We start from the raw sequence: 26,029 nt of genomic DNA on the forward strand, positions 1-26,029 counted from the left end.
GGAGTGTCTGCCTTAAACAAACAAAATTGAAGGATATTAACATTTGGATACAAAAAACATGTCAAAGAGCGACTCGGAGATTGATCTGGAGAGGGGTACTACTTCTCCAGGCAGAAGCAATAGCAGCACAACCGACAATCTAAAGACGACAAGATCATTGCCTAGCATGGGTGCGACAAGTTCAGTCTCAAGTGGTGAATACATGAACATTGAACTTCAGAAAGCTGCTACAAAGGACAACGTGGATAAATTCAAAAAGCTCCTTGACGAACTTTCAAAGAAGCGGGATCAAACTATGCCATCAATTTTTGAGACTGTGAGTCCATTTCACAACACATTGCTTCATATAGCTTCATTCCATGGTAGTAAAAACATTGTAGAACTAATAGCTCTACGGTCTCCACCGACGCTTAAGAAGACAAACTTAAGAGGTGAAACGGCTCTTCATACTGCTGCAAAAGCAGGAAAGTCAGACATTGTGTTAAGTCTACGTGAACTACAAAAGAAGTCTGCATGTTCCGATGATGATGAAGATCAGAATTTGTTTAAAATGAGTAATGTGGATGGGAACACAGCTTTGCACGAGGCGTTGATAAATGGACACCACGATAAGTGGGTTATAGATTTGATTAATGCAGATCCGGATGTTTCATTTTGTGTGAACAAGGAAGGTAAGTCTCCTCTGTATCTAGCTGCAGAAGCTGGGTACATTGATTGTGTGAAAGCTATGATGGAGTCAGAAGCATATAAGAGATATACTTGGCCCTGTCAGAATAGTACTGCCAAAGATTATCAAATCTCACCATCGACCGTTGAGGTTGTAGATGATCAGAAGGACATGAAGCACAAGGATGAGGTTGGAGATGAAAAGAACAACATGAAGAAGGATGATGAGGTTGGAGATTATCAGAAGAACGATGAAGCAACCAAACAGGATAGTGTGCTGCAAGTGAAGTCACCCATACATGCTGCTGTAGCTTATGCTGCTAACAATGAGAATTCAGGTAATATATTCTCCAATTATACTATCAGTAACATGTTTGTGTAGAAAGGCTTGAAATGATCAAGAAATCATATGTTTATATGAAGATCCAACTATATAGATGCTTGTTTTGTAGCAATTAATACCTAAAACTTCATCCTCTGTTTCGAACCTCTAGATTGTCAAAATATAAATGAGTATTTTATAGGGTAGTATATTAGTTGGGAGTGTCAAACCCAATCCAACACAAGCTATATATGTATAAATATATAGATAGATAGATAGATATTATGGATTTCATGAATCTTGAGTATTTGTGTTTGAAATGGTAGATCTCCTGAATTATATGTTGGATAAGGAGTCAAAGTTCATCGATTTAAGAGATGAATATGGGAGAAGTGCACTTCACATTGCAGCAGCTCGAGGTTATGTTGAAGGTGTCAGGTGCTTCTTCGAAGGGAGAGATCCTCGAGTTGCTTTTCAAAGGGACAATGATGGATTCTTTCCAGTTCATTATGCCGCTGAGGGAGATCATGTTGACGTGATTAAAGAGCTCCAACCCCGTTGCCTACATCTTGCAGAGATGCTTAGCCATAATTACCAGAACATTCTACATTCTGCAACAAAGAATGGTTGCACCGATTTAGTTTCATATGTTCTTAAAACTGAAGAGTTGGAGAAGCTAATAAACCAGAAAGACCAGGATGGAAATACACCCCTGCACTTGGCCGCCATGGATTGTGATCCAGTATGCGTCATTCTCTTAACAAGGGACAGCAGAGTGGATAAGAAATTGCTCAACAATACGTACGAGACAGCACTCGATGCTTGCAGAAATCTCAAGGAGCGATTTTTCTTTCAGGTATCGACGAATAAAATTATACTACCGATATTATCAAACCCCATTTCTCTTAAAAGTTCATGTCCTGATTGTTCGGAAAAATGATGGGCAACCATAGTTTGATCATTATTAATTGAAAGCTCAATAATAATTATTGAATGAAATTTATGAGGAATTAATCCTTGTTATAAGGACAATAAATTAGAGTAATTAGTGCGACCAAATCATGTTTTGGTTGAATGTAAAAAGACTCCAAAGTGACCATGATGAGCATGGTGAACATAGTGCAAGAAGTGTGTGTATGGAAATCCCACATTTTATGTGGATATGTAGTTTATAAGCTAAGTGTTGAAGTAAGACTTTGGACCCAAGGGGACCCAAGCTTTTGTAGGAGTGCGAGGCTCCACATTATAGGCTTTGATTAAATGCGCGCGCGAAGAGAAATCCCAACACTTGTTCCTAATTGGGTCGTTTGTACTACCTGTTTTTTAATTGGGTCGTTTGTACTACCTGTTTTGGAGTGTCACTAACAAGGTGGTGAAATGAGCGTTGTATCTTGGAGAGTGATTGCTTGGAGTTGCTCGTTTGTACTACCTGTTTTGGAGTGTTACTAACAAGGTGGTGAAATGAGCGTTGTATCTTGGGAGGTGATTGCTCGGAGTTGCTAGACACCGATAGGCAGGAGCAAATTCACTTTAAGGAGATTCGCGTTAGCGTACCTCGTTACCTCATCTAATTCCGGTTTTGGTATTTTAATTCTAGTATTTATTCTTGTATGTGATACTGTTTTGATCAATAGATGACACTGTTTATGCATGCAATTTGTTATTATTAATGTTACTGTTTGTGTAACTTGGTCATTGTTCATGCAATTACTACTGTTAGTTAATTATATGCATGCACGTTTATATCCAACACTGATAACTGTTGTTCAACAAATATTTGTTACACTACTTAGTTATTCACTTGGTATATATATTGCAGCTCTTGACAGTAATGGTACTACAGAAGTCTGGAGTTAAACCATCTTCAACTGGGAAGCCAGTTGACAAAAAAGCAAACAGTTCTAACAAAGATAAAGACAAATTTAGGGACATATCAAATGCACTCTTAGTGGTTGCGACACTAGTTGCCACCGTGACATTTGCAGCAGGTTTCACAGTACCTGGAGGTTACAATGACTCAGGCGATGAACAGGGCACTGCTACTATGTTGAGGCAAGCCACTTTCCATGCATTCGTCATTTGCGACACAGTAGCCATGTATAGCTCCATCATTGCTGCAGTGATGTTCACTTGGGCACAATTAGGTGGGAAAAATTTGGTGTCTTTTGCTTATCAAATAGCATTGCCATCGCTGGCTCTTGCGTTAAATATGATGTCATTTGCCTATATTTTTGGTATATATGTGGTGGTAAGTAAACTAAATTGGCTTGCCAAACTTATTTTGGGTATGGGTTTGTGCTTTCAGTCTACTATCGCGCTTTTATTCCTTCTATTGTGCTTCTCGTTCATTGCAGACTGGAGTCTCATTGTACTCCTTAAGATTTGTAATTGGGTTGCCTCGATAATATATGCATTCACCGACTCTGGTTGATGATGTTGACGTTTGTAGAACTTTGGTTGTCAATGTCTTATGTTTCAAACTCAGATTGTGTAGTTGTAAGATAGATGATATTTAGCTATTGTTACATTGATGTATCAACATACGGAGTGACTGTGTAAATTAAGTTAAGTAGTGTTCTAAGTTCATAATGTAAGATTGTATTGGAATAAACTAATATAGCAATACAATTGTTCTCTACTGAACTATTAAATTGCTTGCAAACTTCGCATGGAACAATCGATGAACGGTGCTAGACTCGCCCACAGCTAAAAAACTATCATGAGTGTGTGGAAATTGGCTCCTTTTTTTTTTGGTGTTTTTGGTGGGTAGTCTTTTGGGGTTCCGATTATCTTGTGGTGTTGTAGGTAAGTGGGTTTCTTGTCTTTGTTAGTTTCTCCATTGGTTTTCTTGTTGAGAGAGCTTGTAGGAACAAGATTGCACGTAGGGTAGGTTTGTTCTGCATGTATTGGATAGTCTCTCTAGGTTTGTAATTTTTTCCATATAGTGAAATTGAATTCTCTACTGCCCAAGGACGTAGGAAAATTTGTACCGAACCTTGTAAAATCGATGGTCTTGTCTCTTTATTACTTTGATTTGCTTGGATATTGTTGATTCTCTACATACTTGGGTTGGATTAAATGGTTTAGTCAATCGATTTGGTGCTATTGATTTGTGGGTATTGGTGATTATAGCACAACAAAGGGATTGTTGAAGGTACTCCAATTTTCTCGTATATCCCCCTCTTATTTTTTTTGTGTTCGGAAGTACTGCTGTCCAAACTTCTCCTTGAAACAAAAATTAGAGCAATAAACTCAAAGGATTCAAGAAGGCCCACAAACACAGGAAAAAAAGAAGGACTTTTGGAGGCCGGTACACTAGATTATACTTAATTGTAAAAAAGTGCAATCACTAAAACATCCTTTTAAAAAAGTACACTGGGGATCATCTTTTACCAAAATAACCTCAAATTTGATTTTCTCTCTCCACGAATTGTGATACAATAGTGATACTTTTAAATAAAAGATCTAATTTAGTGTTCAATTTATATCTTTTGCTCATAAAATGATGATATAAATGTTAGAATGTAAATTTGATTGCATTACATGTCTTTCTGGTTCAATTATGTCATTTTAGTGGATTTTTGGTGTTGGTGATACTATAGTGATACATCTCTGCAGCTGTAAATGTTTTTCCAAAACGAGCAAGAGATGTACAAACCAAAAAAAGAAAACCACGAAAGGAAAAGTAATTAGGAAGAAGAAGTATGCATATTGGTTCAATTGTATCATTTTAATGAATTTTTGGTATTCATGATACTATAGTAATACATCTCTGCACTTGTAAATGTTTTTCCAAAACGAACAAGAAAGGTAACCAAGAAAAGAAAATCAAGAAAGGAAAAGTAATTAGGAAGATGAAGTATGCATACTAGTTTCATTGTATCATTTTAGTGGTTTTTTAGTGTTGGTGATACTATGGTGATACTATAGTGATACATCTCTGCAAAAAACGAACCAGAATCCAGATCTGTAAAAAAACAAAGCACAGCCCAGATTGAACAACGAAGCATTGTCCAGATATGTCAAAAACGAAACAGAGCAACCCGACGCAGTTCAGATTGAGCAACGACGAAGAAGGCGATGAAGAGAGAAGAAACTCGACCAAAAACGGAGAAGAATGCAACGAAGAACAAATTCAGATCGAGAACCAGAAGAAGAAGAAGAAGAAGGAGGAGGAGGAGGAGAGAAAGAAGGAGATAACTTTTAGTAGCGAAGAAGGAGAGAAAGAGAGGACACACTAGAGTTGGATAGTTGGAGGGAGAAGAAGAAGAAGAAGAAGGAGGAGGGTATTGTAGGTATAAACTAAAAAATATCTTAAGTCAGATGATCAAATTACCCTTAAATTGCACTTTGTTACAATTTTAAAAATGTTCATAACCTTTTTACAATTAAGTTGTCTAAAGCGCTCTTACTGCCAATTATCCGAAAAAAGAATGCAAAAGGCTAAGGGAGGGTAAGATGACCCACAAATAAGAAAGCCCGATAAGCCCGAAAGGGGAAAAAAGCCCAGGAGCAAGGGGAAATAAGCCCAAGAGCAAAGGGAAAGCCGAAGTGGAGCATAAGTGGTTATTTTGCAAGCAGGAGAATTTTGGAGGAGAAGTCGGAAAATTACAAGAAACATTATTTTTTTTCTCTTATTTAAGGCTTCGAACCAAAATGATATATGTCCATAATTTTTCCATCCATAAACTTACATAATCTAAGTGGCAAGTAAAAAAGGCATACCACATAGATTAAAAAAATAAACAAACTTTATTAAAAAAGTCACATAGACATGCCACATGTTTATGTAAGTTTATGGATGTTTATTTTATAGATGTGTAGTGTTTTCGATATTCGGAAGGACCCAAAAAAAAAGAATGGGTCACGACGTGATGTAGTACATGCGACTAAGGTTATTTGATGTTGCGCTGGTATTATCACATTAAGGTTATTTGTTTGATTTGGGTTCTTTGTGTTATTGGGCTGAGCTACATCAGTTGGGTCCGGTTTTCATCGACCTGGTCCACAATTCATTCAAACAGCACATAATTTGAACTTTATATTATTTCATTTATTTTGTAATATCATAACACCACATAAGAACGGATGTATTCAAGTGGAAGCAATTTTTGATAGAGGCATGTCGGTTTTAAGGGGAAGGCCCGACTATGTCATATGGTGGAATTTCGGGTTTCGGTTCGGCTTAGAATTGAAGTCTATGATATCAAAAAATATTGGTTTGACCTTATTGCAAACTGAAAATAAAACTAAAATTGAAATTTAGGGTTTTTGCAATTAAACACGAAAATACTCTAATTTTTTTTAGAAAATCGAGTATTCCATCGTTCGGCCCATCAACTTGTCAACCAGGTTTAACAGGGGATAACGATAGATTCTTTCCATCGTTAATATATGCATTCACTGATTCCGGTTAATGCAGATGTTTGTATAAACTATAATGTTGGTCGTGATTGTCGTTTGCCCCAAATTTAGATTATGTAGTTGTAACATAGATGATATTTTAGGTATCGTTACATTGATGTATCAACAAATAGAGTGACCATAAATTAAGTAATGTTCTTAGTTCGTAACGTAAGATTGTATTTCAATAATCATCTTCTTCTTTTTCCTGTACTAAACTATTGAATTGCTTGCAACTTTGCGTGAAACAACCAATGAACTGTGCTAGACTCACCTACAGCTAAAATCTATCACAATCTATTGTTGAACTTATTCCAATTTTCTCATATATCCCCCTTCTTTTTCATTTTGTGCTCGGAAGTTCTTTCCAAACTTCTCCTTAAAGCAGAACTTAAGAGATAAGCTGAAAGGATTCAAGATATGCAGAGGTGGCCCTACAATCTATCATTTACTCTTTTTGCTGATGACGGAGTCCTTTATGGAGCATCTACAGTCAAAAGAAGCTAGTTCTTTCAATGTTTACTAGCAATAACAGCTGTAGTGGTCAGGCCGGAAGATAAATATTAGTAAGTCCCTACAAGAGCCAATGACCAAATCTTCCATATGCTTTAATTAGAAGAACATTCCTCCTAAGGGTAGATACTTAGGTCTTCCCTTCAACATGCATGCAAGGGAGGATAAAAGACCAACGACCTACATAGTTGGAATTAGAGGTGTGGGTCCCAGGAAGATCTAATTTACTAATCTTGCATTGGTGTTAAAGCTCTTTGGGCAGGTTGCTACAAAAAAGGAAAGATTACAGGTTGGGGTCAATGCTTGGTGGCTAAATATTCGCAAGCTAGGCCCTCTTTGATAATATCATGGTTATGACTGTTTAATCTGGAAGGAGATGTTTAGTATGGGGCGAAGCTTAATCAATCACGACATGGAAATAATGAGTTTTGTGGCTACAATCTTGAGGATAAGATTGTTTTGAAGGGGATGGAAATGTTAAGTATGGGGCTCCATGTATTTTAATGTGTATGATATGGGTATTGAGGGTATTAGTTGGGTAATTATTAGGTTAATCTAGGGTCTTTTCTGTCTTTTGGGCTTGTGTATTTAGCCTAACTTTTCTCTGTGTTTGGGAATCAATCAACCAAAACTTTGTAACTCTTCTCTTTAGAGAATTCTCACGATCGATCCTCCTTGGATCGTATCAGGAGACAATTGCATGAAAAAATATACTTCAACAAGGGCCGTGCTAGCAGATTAATAATGGAAATGTATGGACATCTCCCTAGATACCGAGTCAACGCAATTTCTCTCCTTCTCCAATCTTGAAACTAGGTCTTTAATTGTTGCGGTCAAAAATGGTACACGGCCCATGACCGAAGCTAAACTCTCAAGACTAGCTTACACAGCCCATGCGACAATCAATATTTGGACAGTCAACGTGTCACACATACAGTATGACTGTCTCAAAGTGTTTCAATGACATATTTTCTCACTTTGAGACAGTCATACTGCATATTTGACACGTTGACTGTCTCAAAGTGAGAAAATATGTCATTGAAACACTTTTTTCATTGGGTGATCAAATTAAAATATTTTAAATAACAGTCTACAAATTAAAACATTAATTATTTTTCGGTGTGTAAAAATGATATTAACCCCCTCTCTCTATATACCATTGTCTCACCCAATATTCTACAAGAGAAAATAAACAACATTTATGAGCTCAATGGGTTATGTTGAGCTAAATATGGAAGATTCAAATCGGGGAAGATGGAACCCAAGAATAGAGTACCTAAAGGAAACAGTGTTCCCCACCACGACCTCTTGGGCTATCGAAACAATGGAACCTACGCTATATGAAGCTGTGGTAGCAGGCGATATTGATGGCTTCATTGAAAGGCTAGAAAGGTTCGTGGGGGAGAAGCAACTGGCTGCAATTGTCATTCTCGAGCAACCGAGCTTGATAGGGAACACATTACTTCATGTTGCAGCAGATTCAAGCAATGTTGAGATTACTCAACTCTTAGCTCATCACTTCCCGAGTCTACTTACTAAGAGAAATGAACAAGGTGATACTGCACTTCATCTTGCTGCTAGAGCTAAAATGCCTAAAACGGTTAAGGTTCTCGTCAACATCGCAAAGACTCTTCCTCCTCCGTCTAGTGATGATGATGCATTTCTGAGGATGAAGAATGAGAAAGGAAACACTGCGTTACATGAGGCAGTGATGCAAGAAAGTCAAGAAGTAGCAGCCTCCTTTCCTTTACCTGAGGCAATGATGCAAGAAAGTCAAGAAGTTGCATATTGCCTTCTTCAAGCAGACTATGAAGCAGCTTATTGTGTCAACAACGATGGTAAATCTCCTTTGTACGTGGCTGCAGAGCTTCGCAACACAAACATCCTGACGCGGCTTTTGGAAGACGAAATAGCTGCCGATGGCCACCCAGTAGCAGTACTGGAAAAGTTAAGAGGAGAGAAGTCCCCCGTTGATGCAGCTCTTCTGCATAAAAACTCAGGTAATCAATCAACCAATATATACATGTGCATTAAGGATACAAGTACACTTGATAATGTTGAAAAAATAGCTTGGATGACCGTGGAATAGATTATGTTCTTGTCATGTATGGCTCTTAATTTTAAGTATCAATGATGTAAACCTATTCAATTTGTACTTTCCACATTTCAGATATGCTGATAGAAATAGCTTCCAAAACGCCTGAACTCCTACACAGCATTGAGAAAGAAGGGAAGAGCCCAATTCATTATGCAGCATCCATAGGTTATGTTGAGGGAGTCAAATTCATCTTAGAAAAAAAGCAAGGCAGTGCCCTGGTAAGGGACAATAATGGCTTCTATCCGATCCACGAAGCATGCAAAAATGGTCACGTTCAAGTTGTCATGCTGTTGCTTGAACGGTGGTTTGATCCAAGAGAGTTTCTCACTAGGGAAGGCAAAAATATTTTTCATGTTGCGGCCGAGAGAGGAGAAGATAGTGTGGTGAAGTATCTACTCCGTGCTCCACGGCTCGCAAAATTTGTGGCGCAGCCGGTGAACCAGCAGGACAAGGAAGGAAATACACCTTTGCATTTGGCGACTTTACATGCCCGTTCTAGGGTAGTGTTTGGGCTGGTGCGACACGACAATATTGTTAACGTCAGAATGAAAAATGGTGCAAACTTGACTGCCTATGATCTCGCTGTGGAGAAATCAAGGATCGCAGCTATGTGGAGCTCGGAAAAACCCAAGTTAGAAGCAAAGGTAAAGCTAGCTAGCTATTAATTTGTCATTGTTCCTTCTAATTAGTCCTAGCTATAACCCTAAACCCTATATATATATATAATTACTACGACTCGTGCAGTTCTAGCCAACAGAGTCGGAACTTCAGGATCATAAAACCTGGATGGTTGAAGATGATCAGAAGAAATTGATGCAAGCAGAGTATGGGTCTTCAACAGCACAAAGAAATTGGTCCAACTAACAGCTGATATATATATATGTGGATAACAATTCCAAAGGAATTACAAGACAGATAACTCAAATACAACCAAGAACTGAGACTCTCTCTCAGGAAGATGAGATTCACTCTCATGAAAGATAGGTCGAGAATCACTCTCAGAAGGAAAGCTAAACAGTAATAAAGAGAACGAAAATTCAAGCATCATCCAAAGTGCCCTATTACCAGTCTTCAGGTTGCATATATTGCTATTAGCTTGGACTGGGCTTGGCTTCTAGAGAAGCTTCATGGGCTTCTGACTTGGACCCATAGCAACTCCTATTCCAACTCCCATCTGCATCATTCCCTCCCTCCCAATTGAATTCGACTCGGTCGAATTTGGACTGCAAACTCCGCCGGGGTCCCATTGTAGTGTTCCAGGAATGAGAAACTTTAGAGATAGAGGAAACATACCCATAATGCCATCAAACTCACTATCAAGAACTTCACATACAAGTTTCACGCCATGATGGCCAATAATCTTGATAGGTACCTCCGATTGACTCAGCATTGTTGGGAAAATGTCATTTGCAGTGATCCTCTCATACACTTTAGGAAAAGCCTCAAACTTAAAGAATGAAGCCCACAAATGAGCGCTACTGATCAACAGTCTCGGATTCCTAACATAAAGAGTAACAACAGCGCAAGCCCTTCCACTTGGGCTTCCTATTTGCACCCTTCCCACCACCCTTGAAACATTCGTCTCCGGTGATTGATAGTCAAGATATTCACTAAGCCATACTTCGATCGGACAAATGCAAGGCCTCAACAGAACACCACCACCCAAATCAAAAAGGAATGTGTTTACAGCCGCGACTTGTTTCACCAGATTATGAGAAGCACCAACTTGAACTTGATTCACCCATTTGGGTTTTAAAACAGAGCTATGTTTCTCTCCCAGAAGGCAGACTTGAGTTCTATGATGATGCACCACCTTGCCTTCACTGTACACACAACGCCTCACTTGTGCAAACCCCAAGTACCTTTTTGGTGAAGCAACAACCATAAACATATTTGTTATAATAGCCTCACTCCCCTCAAGAAAAGTATTAACACTTTCCATTTCCCGGAAGTACATATCAAATTCAAGAATGAATTCTTCACAGCTACAAGGTAACACCAACGCACCACATTTATCAATTCTTTCAAACAAACCAACCATATGAGTGGTCCCTAGAGAAACCACAAGGAAAGTATGACCACTAACATAGCCACCAAAACATGCTTCCAGAGTTGCAAGCCTTCCACTTTTGCCTTCAAAAAGATAGTTGGACCATGGACTCACGTCCAGGACATGTAAATTCTCATAATTTGCAAGGTATGGGATTAGTTCCCCACATGTGTAATATTCATAAGTCCAAACGTTGCCTCCTGGCTCCCATTGATAGGATATCATTTCATCCAAGATGTGAAGTAGACCAATGAAACATAGATCAAACAAAGCCAAATTGACTAACAGATGGGTACCATGCATACTCATGCCATACTCAATCATACAAGGATCTTCATGCCTTATGAAAACAACTAGAATAAGGAGTGGGTTTAGCATGTTCTCAGAGTTCAAGTCATCTCCAGAAACAACAAAGTTCCAAAGAACTAGGACTTGATAAAACACAGAGCCGGAAGTAAAGAAAACACATGGATGCAAGGCTAACTTGTCTTTCCTAAGATCACATGCAGTCCACTTCTTAATACCACTTGTAAGCAATGCTATTTTGCCTGGAGCAGGACCCACAATGCTATTACAAGCAGTTGCCAAAGATATTGGCTTAGCCGGCACAGACAAGTTAGTAATCCCAGAAGTACTTGACTCAACATAAGTAGATATCCCATTACTTTGCAACTTAAGATCACAACTTACGTCAACAAATCCGTCACAAATAGTATTTACACCAGCAAGGATTCTTTTCTTAGGTTCCCTAGAAAGAGGATATATCACCCACAAAAAGTTGTTAAGAGAATGGCAGAGTACCGTACTGGTGCTTTGATGAATGTTTTTGCTAGTGGTGACTGTAGCTTCTGTCCAAAGCAAAGCAAAAATTACACCAATCTTGTCAAGAAATAATGCGACCCCCTCCCCTATCTTCTTAGTCACAGTAACATCAACTTCATCCCCAATCTCTTCAAAGCACAAATCATAAGAGAATGCGAAAGTCCTACTATAGGCGAAGTTTACGAATTTTCCCACAAGCAGCAATGTCATGGTAATTAATTCTCCACCAAATAGAAAATGAAAATAAGTGTCAGATTGCAGAACCTCAACTCCCAATTCACCTAAATTTACTTCCTCCCCAACAATACGGCTACCAAGAAACTGTGTTAAGTCCTTTGTCCTAAAAACTTGAAAACCTTTTGAAGAGGCAACTTCACAAACTATTAGCACTAGAACACCCTCTAGAAACTGGTTTGTAGCGTGACAGTTCTTTCGTCGAGAAATACTTTCTGCAACATTTTCCATGGCAGTTAAAAATTCTGAAATTGGCATTATCAAGTGCAGACCTTCAACATGTATACTCATGAATTGCAGCCAACGTTTGGGGATATCGCATTTTGCTTGTGTACCAGGATCAAAAGTAGGGGGTAAGAATCCTCTTTGACCCTCATATTGCACATAATACATAAAGGAAATTGTACAAGGTTTCATACCCAGTTGAGGCCATTCGTCGAAAACCTTGTGTGCACTTGGTAGCAACTCAAAAGGTAACTTAAAACATTCAAACTTTTTACCGTGATCTATTGTTAGAGTGGTACCTCGAGTGTATGCAGCTTCCAAACGGTCCTTCTCACCATCAACAAAAGGTGTACTAAACCCCTCATTTGGAGAAGAAAGCTCATCCTCAACGCTGCCCCCTTTTAGTTGAGTGGAGGACTCCACCGCAAAATCTTCATGGAGCAATGGACCTTGAACACCAGAGGCAGAAGGAAAAGTATGCTCCCATAAAATGTCGACTTTTTCGGACAACAGGTCCAGTCGTCGGACCAGGGCTTCAAGGCACTGCTCAATGTGCAAGTTGTTTGCGTCATATGACCAGCTGCGGCGTGTGGTACTCATGGCAAGCACACGCTAATGCTTCGATACCAAAATTGATGCAAGCAGAGTATGGGTCTTCAACAGCACAAAGAAATTGGTCCAACTAACAGCTGATATATATATATGTGGATAACAATTCCAAAGGAATTACAAGACAGATAACTCAAATACAACCAAGAACTGAGACTCTCTCTCAGGAAGATGAGATTCACTCTCATGAAAGATAGGTCGAGAATCACTCTCAGAAGGAAAGCTAAACAGTAATAAAGAGAACGAAAATTCAAGCATCATCCAAAGTGCCCTATTACCAGTCTTCAGGTTGCATATATTGCTATTAGCTTGGACTGGGCTTGGCTTCTAGAGAAGCTTCATGGGCTTCTGACTTGGACCCATAGCAACTCCTATTCCAACTCCCATCTGCATCAGAAATCTACCTCATCAGGATGGAAACTCCGAGAATCATATGAGAGGGTATGCAAGATCTTGTTATTAACATACTAGTCATAATGTTTTAATTGTTAGAATATAAAAAAAGTAAACAACTAAACCCTTATAGTAGATGCAGCCACGTAATTCTACCATTGGGTCACGTGCTCACCTGTGCAGCAATCATACTATTAGAGTATGATTATAAATTCTCCCTTACTCGATGAGGTAAGAATTGACAATTTAGTACTACTTGATTACATGATGTTGCCTAAAACTAACCTTTTTTGTGCAGATGATGACTCTATCTATCTTACAATATGCGGCTCCTCCTGTACCTTTATCTGATAACCTACGCATTCAAGCTCAGCCACCAAGTAAGGAAGAGGTTTCAGCAAAGATCAACAGTCTTATTGTTGTAGCAACAGTAGTTACTGGTGCAACATTTACTGCTTCAGTCGATGTACCTGATGGCGATTCAGAAAAAGAAACAAAAAAATGGAGATATGCATTTGTGATTTGCGACACTATAGCTATGAATATGGCCTTAATTGCAGCAATGACATTGTGTTGGGCGCAACAAGTTGATATTAACACAGCATCTCTGGCGGCTTGGGCTGCCTCATGCCTTGTTGGAGGTTCACTCTTCATGCTTTGCTTCGCATTCTTAGCTGCAGTACTTACAGAATTTAACAAATACCCAACATTTCAATCAATTGTTGTTATCATAGAAGCCTTGTCTATTCCTTTCCTCTCGGTGGTTTTGGTTCCACTGGTTATGCCATCCAGGATCAAGCATATGCTCTTACGACTCTTTTACATGGCTGTATTTCTTGTATGCTACATTGTTGAAAACTTTGGGAAAGGATTTGCTCTTCTGAGGCAAAAAAAATAACAGCAACAATAGAAAGACTTGTTGGATCAATATGATCAAGTGGCTGTAACATTAATTGCATGCGTCTGTTTGAGTGTTTATTCGGGTCTACGTACTTGAGAATTGTATTCATTCAAGTTGTATTGCTCTCATCAGCACCATTGATGTGGAATGAAAACAACATTTTAATATTTCATCATCTACAATACTGCACTGTTTATCTCCAATGATTAGCTGGGTGGATTACGTTAAAAAAAAAACCCACAATAATATATTCGATATCAAACCCTTCGTACTGTGAGGGAGGTGAGGTCAATCGAGACAAAGAGTCACATGGAGGTGAACAGCCTTTCGTACACAGAGGGAGGAATTATTAGAGAGTCACATAGAGATGAACAGCCTTTCGTACAGAGAGGGAACAAAATGGTCTGGAGATGAACGGCCTTTAGCACACAGAGGGAGGAAAATGATACAGAGACTAATTATTAGAGTCACATGGAGAGGAAGGTGATTTAGTGTTACAGCTGCGAGTTGCATCAATGGAGTGAGCAGTATAGACATTGAGTTGCCAAATTGAAGCGATGAAAGAGACTGAAATTTGCATCGCTGTAGGCAATCAATCACCCAAATTTAGGGAGAATCTAAATACTGATTTATTTTTACTTTCTTTAGACCTATACTAATAGATACTAAGCTTTCTTTTGGAACTCCCTATAAAATAATATAATTTTTTTTATCTAATATATAATTTAATCATTATATAAGTTAATGTATAATTTAATCCTATCCAATATTTGAAAATAATATGATATTATGCTTTTATAGTATAAGATTTTTGATAATATGTCTGGATTACCCTCAATTAAAATGAAAGTAAGGGTATTTTTTCTCATTTGCATGTTATTTTTTATACTAAACGCTTCGTATAAAATAAAAATGAATTGGAGGTGTTTTAATATTATACGATCGACATCGTATAAGAACCACTTTTGTATAAAGCTATACTATCTCGAGTATTTTAAAAATCGTCCAAACACCCAATAAATTTGTTAAAAGATAATTTTATACTATACAAAGTTGTATCCGCTCATCCAAACGGAGCCTAATATGTTTAAAGTGATATACTAGTCTTCAATAATCTCTATTACATCAAATGGAGTAATTACATAAAAAATAATTATTAAGATTGTACTTTGTACATGTCTTTTGATTTGATGTATTTGTTTGTTTCAACTATTCATTCAAGTGTTCTTTTTATTTGATTTTTCATATCCGGTTTTTATCTGTACATATTCAATTATTTGATGTAATTATACATATTTGTACTAAAAATAGTGAAATTTGTCTTAATTATAATTAGTGGATCGCAATCCATGGCGTTTCTTCTATTGTGTGTTTCTACTGTACAGTTAGATTCAGATTAGTATTTTATATGGAGGAGTATTTCCACTCATACGCAATATTAGTTATTAAATAAAAATAATCAATTTTAACATTTATGGCTGCAAAAATAATTGATGTTTCAATTCTTGGACCTTTAACAGAGTCGTGTCGTCAAAACTCAAAAGCGTTAAGGTGGGCTTATTTGCCCATAAGTAACCTTGCTCAATGGGCCTTGAGAGTCCAATGGACTGGTTGCATCCCCACCCACCCGCTAGAAATGAATAATATATGGAGTAATGTGGGCTCTGTCTAAACAAATCCCATCTAAACACCAAAGCTCAAGTCCAAATCATATTTAATATCTAGGCCAATCATTGTCAGTCTTCAGCAGACCCTTTGTAGTCTTTTTAAATTCATTATTCATTATTCATGTATGTGCTATGTAGACGTAGGTCTCTAAGTCATCTTTTATGGCAATGAAAGTCCTTTCTTTAATATTACTTTATCTGAAAGTGGAATTTCCACCTACACAATGGCATTGTCTACTTCCTTAGTTCCAAAAGAGAGGCAAGACAGCCCACAAAAAAAGAAAAAAGTTTAATCATGATTTGAAGGAGTTAGGTAAATCTTGGTGCTTTTTTCCACTAGAATCTAGAAATACTCATTACCCAGATTGTGATGGTCCCATGTGTGGTACACATAGACGGGTGTTTGGGGGCTGCCGTAGTAAAAACTACAGCCGCCCCGTTGTAGCACATTTGAGGTAGTAAAAAAATTTTATTTATTTTTTAAAAATTATATATGTGTAATATTCAGTCTAACGAATCCAACGATATATTTTTTGTTCGAAACAAAAATCAAATTCATCGTGATCGAAACATCAAATGTTTTGAGTTTATATTCAACGGTTTAGAATTGTTATGTCATTTTTATGTTAGATTTGATTTTTGTTTCGAACAAATGATATATCGTTGGATTCGTATAAACGATCAAAATATAAATATAATTTTTTTGAAATTAAAAAAAAATCACTCGAAACTGTAATGAAATTACAACATGGGCTGCTGAAAATCTACAGCAGCCCCCTCTTACCCTACATAGACCTCCTTGCTTTAAGATTTTGTCTTTGCTATACTACAGGACAGTTCAATCATGCAATTTTTTTAAGTCTTGGTCGTTCTATAATATTTTCTCTTGGTCGTTCTATAATATTTTCCCATGTGTGGTACATACAGACCCCCTTGGTTTAAGATTTTTCTTTGCTATACTACAAGACAGTTCAATCATGCAATTTTTTTCAGTCTTGGTCGTTCTATAATATTTTCTTACTGTTGAAGTATTATATAAGTCTGAACCATGAACCAGAGGAGTGTCTACCTTAAACAAACAAGATTGAAAGATATCAACATTTGGGTACCAAAACATGGCAAAGAGTGACACAGAGGTTGATCTTGAGAGGGGCAATAGCAGCACAACCGAGGATCTAAAGACGACAAGATCATTGCCTAGCATGGGCGTGACAAATTCAGTCTCAAGTTGTGATTACATGAACATTGAACTTCAGAAAGCTGCTACCGAGGACAATGTGAAAAAATTCAAAGAGGTGCTTGATGAACTTTCAGAGAAGCAGGAGCAGACTATGCGATCAATTCTTGAGACTGTAAGTCCATTTCACAACACATTACTTCATGTAGCTTCAATCCATGGTAGTAAAAACATTGTAGAACTAATAGCTCCACGGTCTCCACCAACGCTTAAGAAGACAAACTTAAGAGGTGAAACAGCTCTTCATACTGTTGCAAAAGCAGGAAAGTCAGACATTGTGTTAAGTCTAATTAAACTACAAAAGGAGTCTGCATGTTCCGATGATGATGAAGATCAGAATTTGTTTAAAATGAGTAATGTGGATGGGAACACAGCTTTGCACGAGGCGTTGATACATGGACACCACGATAAGTGGGTTATAGATTTGATTAATGCAGATCCGGATGTTTCATTTTGTGTGAACAAGGAAGGTAAGTCTCCTCTGTATCTAGCTGCAGAAGCTGGGTACTCTGAATGTGTGAAAGCTATGATGGAGTCAGAAGCATATAAGAGATATACTTGGCCCTGTCAGAATAGTACTGCCAAAGATTATCAAATCTCTCCATCGGCCGTTGAGGTTGTAGATGATCAGAAGGACATGAAGAACAAGGATGAGGTTGGAGATGAAAAGAACAACACGAAGAAGAATGATGAGGTTGGAGATTATCAGAAGAATGATGAAGCAACCAAACAAGATGGTGTGCTGCAAGTGAAGTCACCCATACATGCTGCTGTAGTTTATGCTGCTAACAAAAAGAATTCAGGTAATATATTCTCCAATTATACTATCAGTAACATGTTTGTGTAGAAACGCTTGAAATGATCAAGAAATCATATGTTTATATGAAGATCCAACTATATAGATGCTTGTTTCATAGCAATTAATACCTAAAACTTCATCCTCTGTTTCGAACCTCTAGATTATCAAAATATAAATGAGTATTTTATAGGGTAGTTCTCCTTGTATATGAGTTGGGAGTGTCAAACCCAATCCAACACAAACTATATATGTATAGGTATATAGATAGATAGATAGTCTGGATTTCCTGAATCTTGAGTGTTCTTTGTGTTTGAAATGGTAGATCTCCTGAACTATATGTTGGATAAGGAGCCAAAGTTCATCGATTTAAGAGATGAAGAAGGGAGAAGTGCACTTCACACTGCAGCATATTTTGGTTATCTTGAAGGTGTCAAGTGCTTCCTAAAGAGAGATCCTCAAGCTGCTTTTCAAAGGGACAATGATGGATTCTTTCCAGTTCATTCTGCAGCAGCAAGAAATCATGTTGACGTGATTAAAGAGCTCCAACCCCATTGCCTACATCTTGCAGAGATGCTTAGCCATAATTACCAGAACATTCTACATTCTGCTACAAAGAATGCTTGCATCAATGTAGTTTCATATGTTCTTAAAACTCAAGAGTTGGAGAAGCTAATAAACCAGAAAGACAAGGATGGAAATACACCCCTGCACTTGGCCGCCATCGGTTGTGATCCAGTATGCGTCATTCTCTTAACAAGGGACAGCAGAGTGGATAAGAAATTGCTCAACAATAAAGACTGGACAGCACTCGATGCTTGCAGATATCTCAACGAGCGATTTTTCTTTCGGGTATCGGCGAATAAAACTAAACTACCGATATTATCAAACCCCATTTCTCTTAAAAGTTCATACCCTGATAACTGTTGTTCAACAAATATTTGTTACACTACTTAGTTATTCACTTGGTATGTTGCAGCGCCTGACAGTAATGGTGCTAAAGAAGTCTGGAGTTAAACCATCTCCAACTGGGAAGCCAATTGACAACGGAGCAAACAGTACTAACAAAGATGAGGACAAATTTAAGGGCATATCAAATGCACTCCTAGTGGTTGCAACGCTAGTCGCCACTGTGACATTCGCAGCAGGTTTCACAGTGCCTGGAGGTTATAATGACTCAGGCGATGAACAGGGTATTGCTACTATGTTGAGGCAAGCCACTTTCCATGCATTCATCGTCTGCGACACAGTAGCCATGTATAGCTCCATCATTGCTGCAGTGATCTTCACTTGGGCGCAATTAGGTGGCGAAAATTTGGTGTCTTTTGCTTATCAATTAGCATTGCCATCGCTGGCTCTTGCGTTAAATATGATGTCCTTTGCCTTTATTTTTGGTATATATGTGGTGGTAAGTAAACTAAATTGGCTTGCCAAACTTGTTTTGGGTCTGGGTTTGTGCTTTCAGTCTACTATTGTGCTGTCATTCCTTCTACTGTGCTTCTCTGTCATTGCAGACTGGAGTCTCATCGTACTCCTTAAGATTTGTAATTGGGTTGCCTCGATAATATATACATTCACCGACTCCGGTTGATGATGTTGATGTTTGTAGAACTTTGGTTGTGAATGTCTTATGTTTCAAACTCAGATTGTGTAGTTGTAAGATAGATGATATTTAGTTATTGTTACATTATGTATCAGCATACGGAGTGATTGCCTAAATTAAGTGGTGTTGTTAGTTCATAATGTAAGATTGTTTTGTAATAAACTTATATAGCAATCCTTTTGTTCTGTACTGAACTATTAAATTGTTTGCAACTTCACATGGAACAATCGATGAACTGTGCTAGACTCACCCACAGCTAAAAACTATCACAAGTGATTGTTGAACATACTCCAATTTCCTCATATATACCCCTCTTATTTTTTTGGGATAAGTATGAAATTGGCCCTCGTACTTTGTCTTTTGGTTCAAAAAAGTCGTTCAACGTTGTTTTGGATCAAAAAAACCCTTGTACTTACAAGAATGATAAATGTCAATCCTTCTATTAAAAGCCTGTTAAAAATAACTGATTTCGCAGTTAAGTATATTTTTTTTTATTTCTTCATTTCTGATGTGGCGTGCATATGGATGTAACCTATCGAATGGTGACACATGACTATTTTTTTTAAAAAAAAATCTAGATATGCCTCTGCCTCCGACAATTATCTCCGACAAAAAGACTCCATCTCCGACGAAATTCCTAGAAAACATGGCTTCTTTGCCTGCTCATCAAATTTCGCGATTGTTTAAGTAACGTTATATTGAAAGTTTGAAATATAGGAATCATTCAAGAAAGGCAGATAATGGAGCATAAGAATCTGGATAAAAAATGGAGGGATTCGACATATTCAACAATTAAATGAAAAACAAGCCCTTGGTAGGGACGGCTAATGGAGCTTTAGTTCCTGTTCAAGGAGTTGGTTCTATTTCCTTTCCCTTTATCTTTTGATTTCAATCCCTCCCCATCACCCTTGAAATCCCAATTCCACTAAACCTAGATTTTCAACAGCATATTGACTTGAAATCAACGTATTGTTAGAAGGTGAAATTGCTCATTTTGATTCAAATCCCTTTTCCCTAGTAGCAGATGGGAGCATACAAAAGGAAGCCCATACCCTAACATAACTTGAATGGTGAGAACATCAAGTGGATCGACCCAAAATGCAACAACAACAGTACTAACAAAGAAGTCTGGAGTTAAACCATCTCCAACTGGGAAGCCAACCAACAACGGAGCAAACAGTACTAACAAAGATGAAGACAAATTTAAGGACATATCAAATGCACTCTTAGTGGTTGCAACGCTAGTCGCCACGGTGACATTCTCAGCAGGTTTCACAGCGCCTGGAGGTTACAATGACTCAGGCGATGAACAGGGCATTGCTACTATGTTGAGGCGAGTCACTTTCCATGCATTCATCGTCTGCGACACAGTAGCCATGTATAGCTCCATCATTGCTGCAATGATCTTCACTTGGGCGCAATTAGGTGGGGAAAATTTGGTGTCTTTTGCTTATCAATTAGCATTGCCATCGCTGGCTCTTGCGTTAAATATGATGTCCTTTGCCTATATTTTTGGTATATATGTAGTGGTAAGTAAACTAAATTGGCTTGCCAAACATATTTTGGGTTTGGGTTTGTGCTTCCAGTCGACTATTGCGCTGTCATTCCTTCTTCTGTGCTTCTCGTTCATTGGAGACTAGAGTCTCATCGAATTCTTTACGATTTGTAACTGGTTTGCCTCGTTAATATATGCATTCAACGACTCTTGTTGATGCTGATGTTTGTATAAACTATAACGCTGGTCGTGATGGTCGTCTGCTTTGAATTTAGATTATGTATTTGTAAGATAGATGATATTTTAGATATTGTTACATTGTTGTATCAGCAAACGGAATGACTACCTAAATTAAGCAATGTTCGTAGTTTCGTAATGTAAGATTGTATTCCAATAAACTTACATAGCAATAATCATCTTCTTCTTTTTTCCACTACTGAATTATTGAATTGCTTGCAGCTTTGCATGAACACAATCAATGAATTGTGCTAGACTCATCTACAGCTAAAATCTATTGTTCAACTTACTCTAATTTTCTCATATCCCCTTTATTGATTTTGTGCTAGGAAGTACTGTCCAAACTTCTCTTTAAAGCAGAACTTAAAGAGTATAAGCTGAAAGGATTCGAGATGTGCAGAGGTGGCCCTACACAATTTACTCTTTTTGCTGATGACAGAGTTCTTTATGGATGTGCTGGCACATGAATAGTGGAATTCAATTGATATACATACGGAAATCTCCCTGGATACCGAGTCAACACAATTTCTGTCCCTCTTCAATCTTGAAACTAGTCTTTGTTGAGGCCAAAAATGGTACACGGGCAATGACCCAAGCTCAATACTAGCTTTAAGATAGTCCATGACCCAAACTAGAGACTCCACGGGTCAACAATCAACGTGATGGGTCAATTGCGATTTACGCCATTGCTGTCCAAGGCCCAATTTTTGCCTATATAGGCCCATGGCCTAGACAAACTAAAGAACCAATAAGGGCCCACAGCCCCAATGCTCACAAGCCTCAGGCTCAACGATTCAGCCCGAGCACCAAGGTTTGCCTCAACAAATCGTGAGATTCTAGAATTGGGTCAGATCCATAAAGCCCAAGAAAAACCCTAGCCCTTCAACTTTTAAACAACCAAAATTAACAAGCCACCGAAGAAAATTGAGCTAGCCTCACATGAATGTTGAGCGAAACTTCCCTCAATTTCAATGGGAAGCCGAGAGACCGCGGGCCAATGAGGATATCGATTACTTATTGAAGTCACTGCTCCGTGCTATCCTCAGACTTTTTCCCGTCGTTCGTCCCTACTCTAATTTCTACAAAGGAAACGACTTGGCTAACTGTTGGTGGTCCTCATCAAGATAACACGGCAGGAATCAAACTCCTGATTTCAAATTTTGGTTCTTGGATTCAATTCCCAACTCGGGCAACAAAGGGTCGGCCACAAAATTGGAATCAATATTGTGGGACAATTTAGTTCTAGATGATCACAAAGTAGTAGGTATGATGGGTCAGAACTCAGAAGCTTTGATCTTGTGCAAGCCCTGAAAGCTATTGGTGATGACTGATGAATTAGCAAGGAATGGCTGTCCTTGATGAGAGAGAGTTCACACCTCTGAAGACTGATGAGTCTGTGGGCCCAAATTTGTATTCTTAAAACCCAATAGTGGTTGGGCTTCTAAATGCCCTGAAGCCCACATGCTTGCAAATATCCAACAATAGCCCAAAACGCACAACATTACTCCCTCCGTTCTCTTTCAATAGCCTTCCAAGAAACATTTTTCTTTTTCATTTTTGTTAACCCAACCTCATCTTCACTGTTAGCAAGTGTGCATGCACTACTCCTCGTAATGTAAAGTAAACAGTACATTTATGTCCAGATATTACAAGGACAAACCTTGCTTTTCTTTCCCCACTAGATATTTGATATTTCACACATGATGCTCCGTGAAAGCTACATAGATCCACCGGATTTAAGATTCTTTTTTGGAACTGTCACGCCCCGTTTTGGGTGGGGTCGTGAGATAGGAAAAACACATATACAAATTCGACAGACGGGGCGCAACTTTATAGAACAATGCGCCATCCTGCACAACAATAAACAATTGTCCTAAAGAGGACTCCAATGGCATTAAGCCTCCATAACACAATTCAATACTACCATACTAATTAAGACCTCAATGGTCCATATCGTAGCGGAAACAAGCAATTGCTCAAGTCGAAGGTGATTGAGTCATACATGACATTCAACAATTTAAACGTCTAACCATCCTAAATAAAGGTAAGGAAATAGACATCTAGTAAACACAGGCTACACCGCACTGTCACGCCTCCGGCAGTCGATCTTGAACATTTTCCTGACCTGAGGGGGGGAAGAAAAGAAAGAAAAGAAGGCATGAGCGAAAGACCCAGTAGAGAAATAAAAATAGAACGATAAACAACGAGCTATAGAAATACAATACCAGAAGGAACCGTACTAGATTCGGGCCCCCATAAAGATTCACAACGCTCAAAGTGCCATAGAAAATAAACATGGCACATGACAACAAGAATATGGATAAATGGTTACAAGGTACAATATCGAATATGCAACAATGAATGCAATTTACAACATATATATACATTTAAAATATTGTATATATTTAAAACAACAGGTAGAACAATTGAGGCACACCAAACACCGAAGCACTCGTTGACCAAGTGTATACAAGTACACGTAAGGTCCAATCACACACAAGGGAGGATCCATTTAAGGAAAGTGTACTCCCCAAACAACAAGGATATCCGGACACCTAAACCGATAATGGGTTGTACACCCCACACCGAACAATGTGATTCAAGAACAACACAACCAACAATTGTCCACAAAACTTGGCTCAATATATGCCACATTACAATACATTTCAAAACATTTACCAATGATATAATTTTTATATCATTACAAGAATTTACTTTAGCAACACCATTACAACTAGGTTGTACCCAAAACAGTTTACAATACAGTTTTCTAAAATCTCCTCTTGCGGTCCAATAAACTTGGGATCCTCCTAGGAGTCGCACAATGTCCAGGCCGAAACCCCGGCGTCACTCCCGACCCCTCATCCATTGAACTCCACAAGGGTGTAAAATATGCAAATTATTTGCTTGAATAAATTTACAATTTTCCTCTTTAATGCATTAAAAGAATTTGATGCAAATAAAAGTATTTATACAACATCTTTGTTACGAAAATTCATACTAAAACATGATAGATGCAAGACGGTCTAAACCCACAAGAATGGCTTAGGCCACAACATGTCCATGGAGGAAGACAAAGAATAATAGAGGTCAACAATTATCCATGGACAACAATCAAACAATTGTAGGAACAAGGAATTTAAGAATTTAGGAAGTTCCTACAATGATTCAATACAAGGAATAAAAGAATTATCAAAGAGAATAGAAATTTTCCTAAAAGGATTAAATACAAGATATACAAAGAATTATTAGAGAGGGTGGTAGTTTCCCTACAATTAATACAAGGCATAGAAGGAATTATCAAGGGGGGTAGAAGTTTCCCCTACCTCTTGTAGAAACAAACTTCACAAGCTCAAACAATTAACGTCAAATAATATCCAATGAGCCAACCTAGTCATAAATAACATATTATGACTTAATTTATCAAGTCTAATATTAATTTAACAAAAACCCCAAATTGGTTCAAATACCCTAAATTTGTAATCTAACAAATTTTCAATTAACTTGTATATAATGAGATCATAGTTCTTACCAACTTCTAAAGACCTTCAAAGATGGTTCCGGAGAGTGGTGGTTGCCGGTGGCTGGAGGTGACTGGTATGGGTGGCTGGTCGGATGGGGTTGTGGTGATGGTGGAGAAGAGAGTCACGGCTGCACAAGTAATTTAGGAGAAAAGAACAAAAGAACAAAAGAAGAAGAAAATAGAGTGAGGGAGGGGTTCGGGCACTGTAGGTTTAGGTTTTAATATTTTTTTTTTCAAAGACTATTATGACCCTTCTGTATTTACTATTCTGCCACTTGCATAATTACAATCCGGCCATTATGTATTATGTTGAATATTCTTATGATTAATCCCTTTTATTTTTAATATTCTAAGTTTACAATTACCACATCTATAACACTATATGGCTCAATGGATGATACTACTAAAGATACTTGTCCGCTTTAACGGTCTCACAAATACGGGGTATTACATCCTTCCCCACTTAACAAAAATTTCGTCCTCAAAATTTATACAGCTATCTAAACTTAAACACTCGTAAATAACAATACACAACACTACATGTTCACCAGTAAAGAGTTTACCATATAAAAATTTGTAATATTTGGGGTGTAACAGGAACTCTATGAGATGAATTATTTTTGTAAATTTTGTCTTGTCGAACAATAAGACCATTAAGTTTAATTATGCAATCGTTTTAAGTCTTGGTCATTAAAAAAAAATAAAGTCATTGCCATTGATTAATATGGCATCCCTTAATAGTTAACGTTGGCCTTCCAACTTGGTCCACTTGGGAAGTTTTAATTAATTAAAAGACAAGAACAACCAATCAATCCAATTAGTCTACTTATAAAAATGATTTCAAGTTTCAACAACTACACGCTATTGTGTGGTCATTTTTTTAAAAAAAAGATATGAAACCAATCAATCCAATTAGTCTACTTATAAAAGTGATTTCAAGTTTCAACAACTAAACACTATTGTGTGGTCATTTTTTTTTTTTTAAGAGATCTGAATCGTTGAATATATTCAAGAGCCTTAGCAGGAGGGTAAAATAATTAGATGTCAAAATAGGCACTCGGGCCACCAAAACGGTGGAATGAGAATGATACAGCTACAATAATAACAAATCTAGACTCAAACTACACGAAGAGTTCTAAGAAAGACAAACATGAAGAAAACAATTAAGAAGAAGAAAATTTTAAGGACAGAGCAGAAAACAGTTCTAACAAAGATGAAGACAAATTTAAGGACAT

General features: G+C 37.8%; 4 protein-coding genes and 1 long non-coding RNA gene across 5 annotated transcripts; 4 read left to right on the forward strand and 1 right to left on the reverse strand.

Moving 5' to 3' along the window:
* The first annotated feature begins 19 nt into the window (after positions 1 to 19).
* LOC120000059 (protein ACCELERATED CELL DEATH 6-like) lies at positions 20 to 3,497 on the forward strand. The gene is made up of 3 exons (XM_038847927.1): positions 20 to 1,004; positions 1,315 to 1,844; positions 2,808 to 3,497. The coding sequence occupies exons 1-3, from the start codon at positions 59 to 61 to the stop codon at positions 3,417 to 3,419; spliced, it is 2,088 nt and encodes a 695-aa protein (XP_038703855.1). The 5' UTR covers positions 20 to 58; the 3' UTR covers positions 3,420 to 3,497.
* A 4,617-nt stretch (positions 3,498 to 8,114) lies between these two features.
* LOC120000060 (protein ACCELERATED CELL DEATH 6-like) lies at positions 8,115 to 9,667 on the forward strand. Its single transcript, XM_038847928.1, has 2 exons — positions 8,115 to 8,904; positions 9,075 to 9,667. The coding sequence occupies exons 1-2, from the start codon at positions 8,115 to 8,117 to the stop codon at positions 9,665 to 9,667; spliced, it is 1,383 nt and encodes a 460-aa protein (XP_038703856.1).
* A 3,905-nt stretch (positions 9,668 to 13,572) lies between these two features.
* On the forward strand, positions 13,573 to 14,403 carry LOC120000010. The gene has a single exon (XM_038847874.1). The coding sequence runs from the start codon at positions 13,634 to 13,636 to the stop codon at positions 14,231 to 14,233; it is 600 nt and encodes a 199-aa protein (XP_038703802.1). The 5' UTR covers positions 13,573 to 13,633; the 3' UTR covers positions 14,234 to 14,403.
* A 2,407-nt stretch (positions 14,404 to 16,810) lies between these two features.
* Positions 16,811 to 21,212, forward strand: LOC120000061 (protein ACCELERATED CELL DEATH 6-like). The gene is made up of 4 exons (XM_038847929.1): positions 16,811 to 17,943; positions 18,262 to 18,788; positions 18,916 to 19,526; positions 20,624 to 21,212. The coding sequence occupies exons 1-4, from the start codon at positions 17,019 to 17,021 to the stop codon at positions 21,177 to 21,179; spliced, it is 2,619 nt and encodes an 872-aa protein (XP_038703857.1). The 5' UTR covers positions 16,811 to 17,018; the 3' UTR covers positions 21,180 to 21,212.
* Positions 21,213 to 23,132: 1,920 nt separating this feature from the next.
* LOC120000394 lies at positions 23,133 to 24,982 on the reverse strand. The gene is made up of 3 exons (XR_005468615.1): positions 24,804 to 24,982; positions 24,598 to 24,661; positions 23,133 to 23,396 (listed from the first exon to the last, which is right to left on the reverse strand). It is a non-coding gene; the product is annotated as an uncharacterized LOC120000394 (long non-coding RNA).
* Positions 24,983 to 26,029: the final 1,047 nt, after the last annotated feature.

Source organism: Tripterygium wilfordii, chromosome 6 (genome assembly GCF_013401445.1).
Source record: "Tripterygium wilfordii isolate XIE 37 chromosome 6, ASM1340144v1, whole genome shotgun sequence".
NCBI lineage: Eukaryota > Viridiplantae > Streptophyta > Magnoliopsida > Celastrales > Celastraceae > Tripterygium > Tripterygium wilfordii.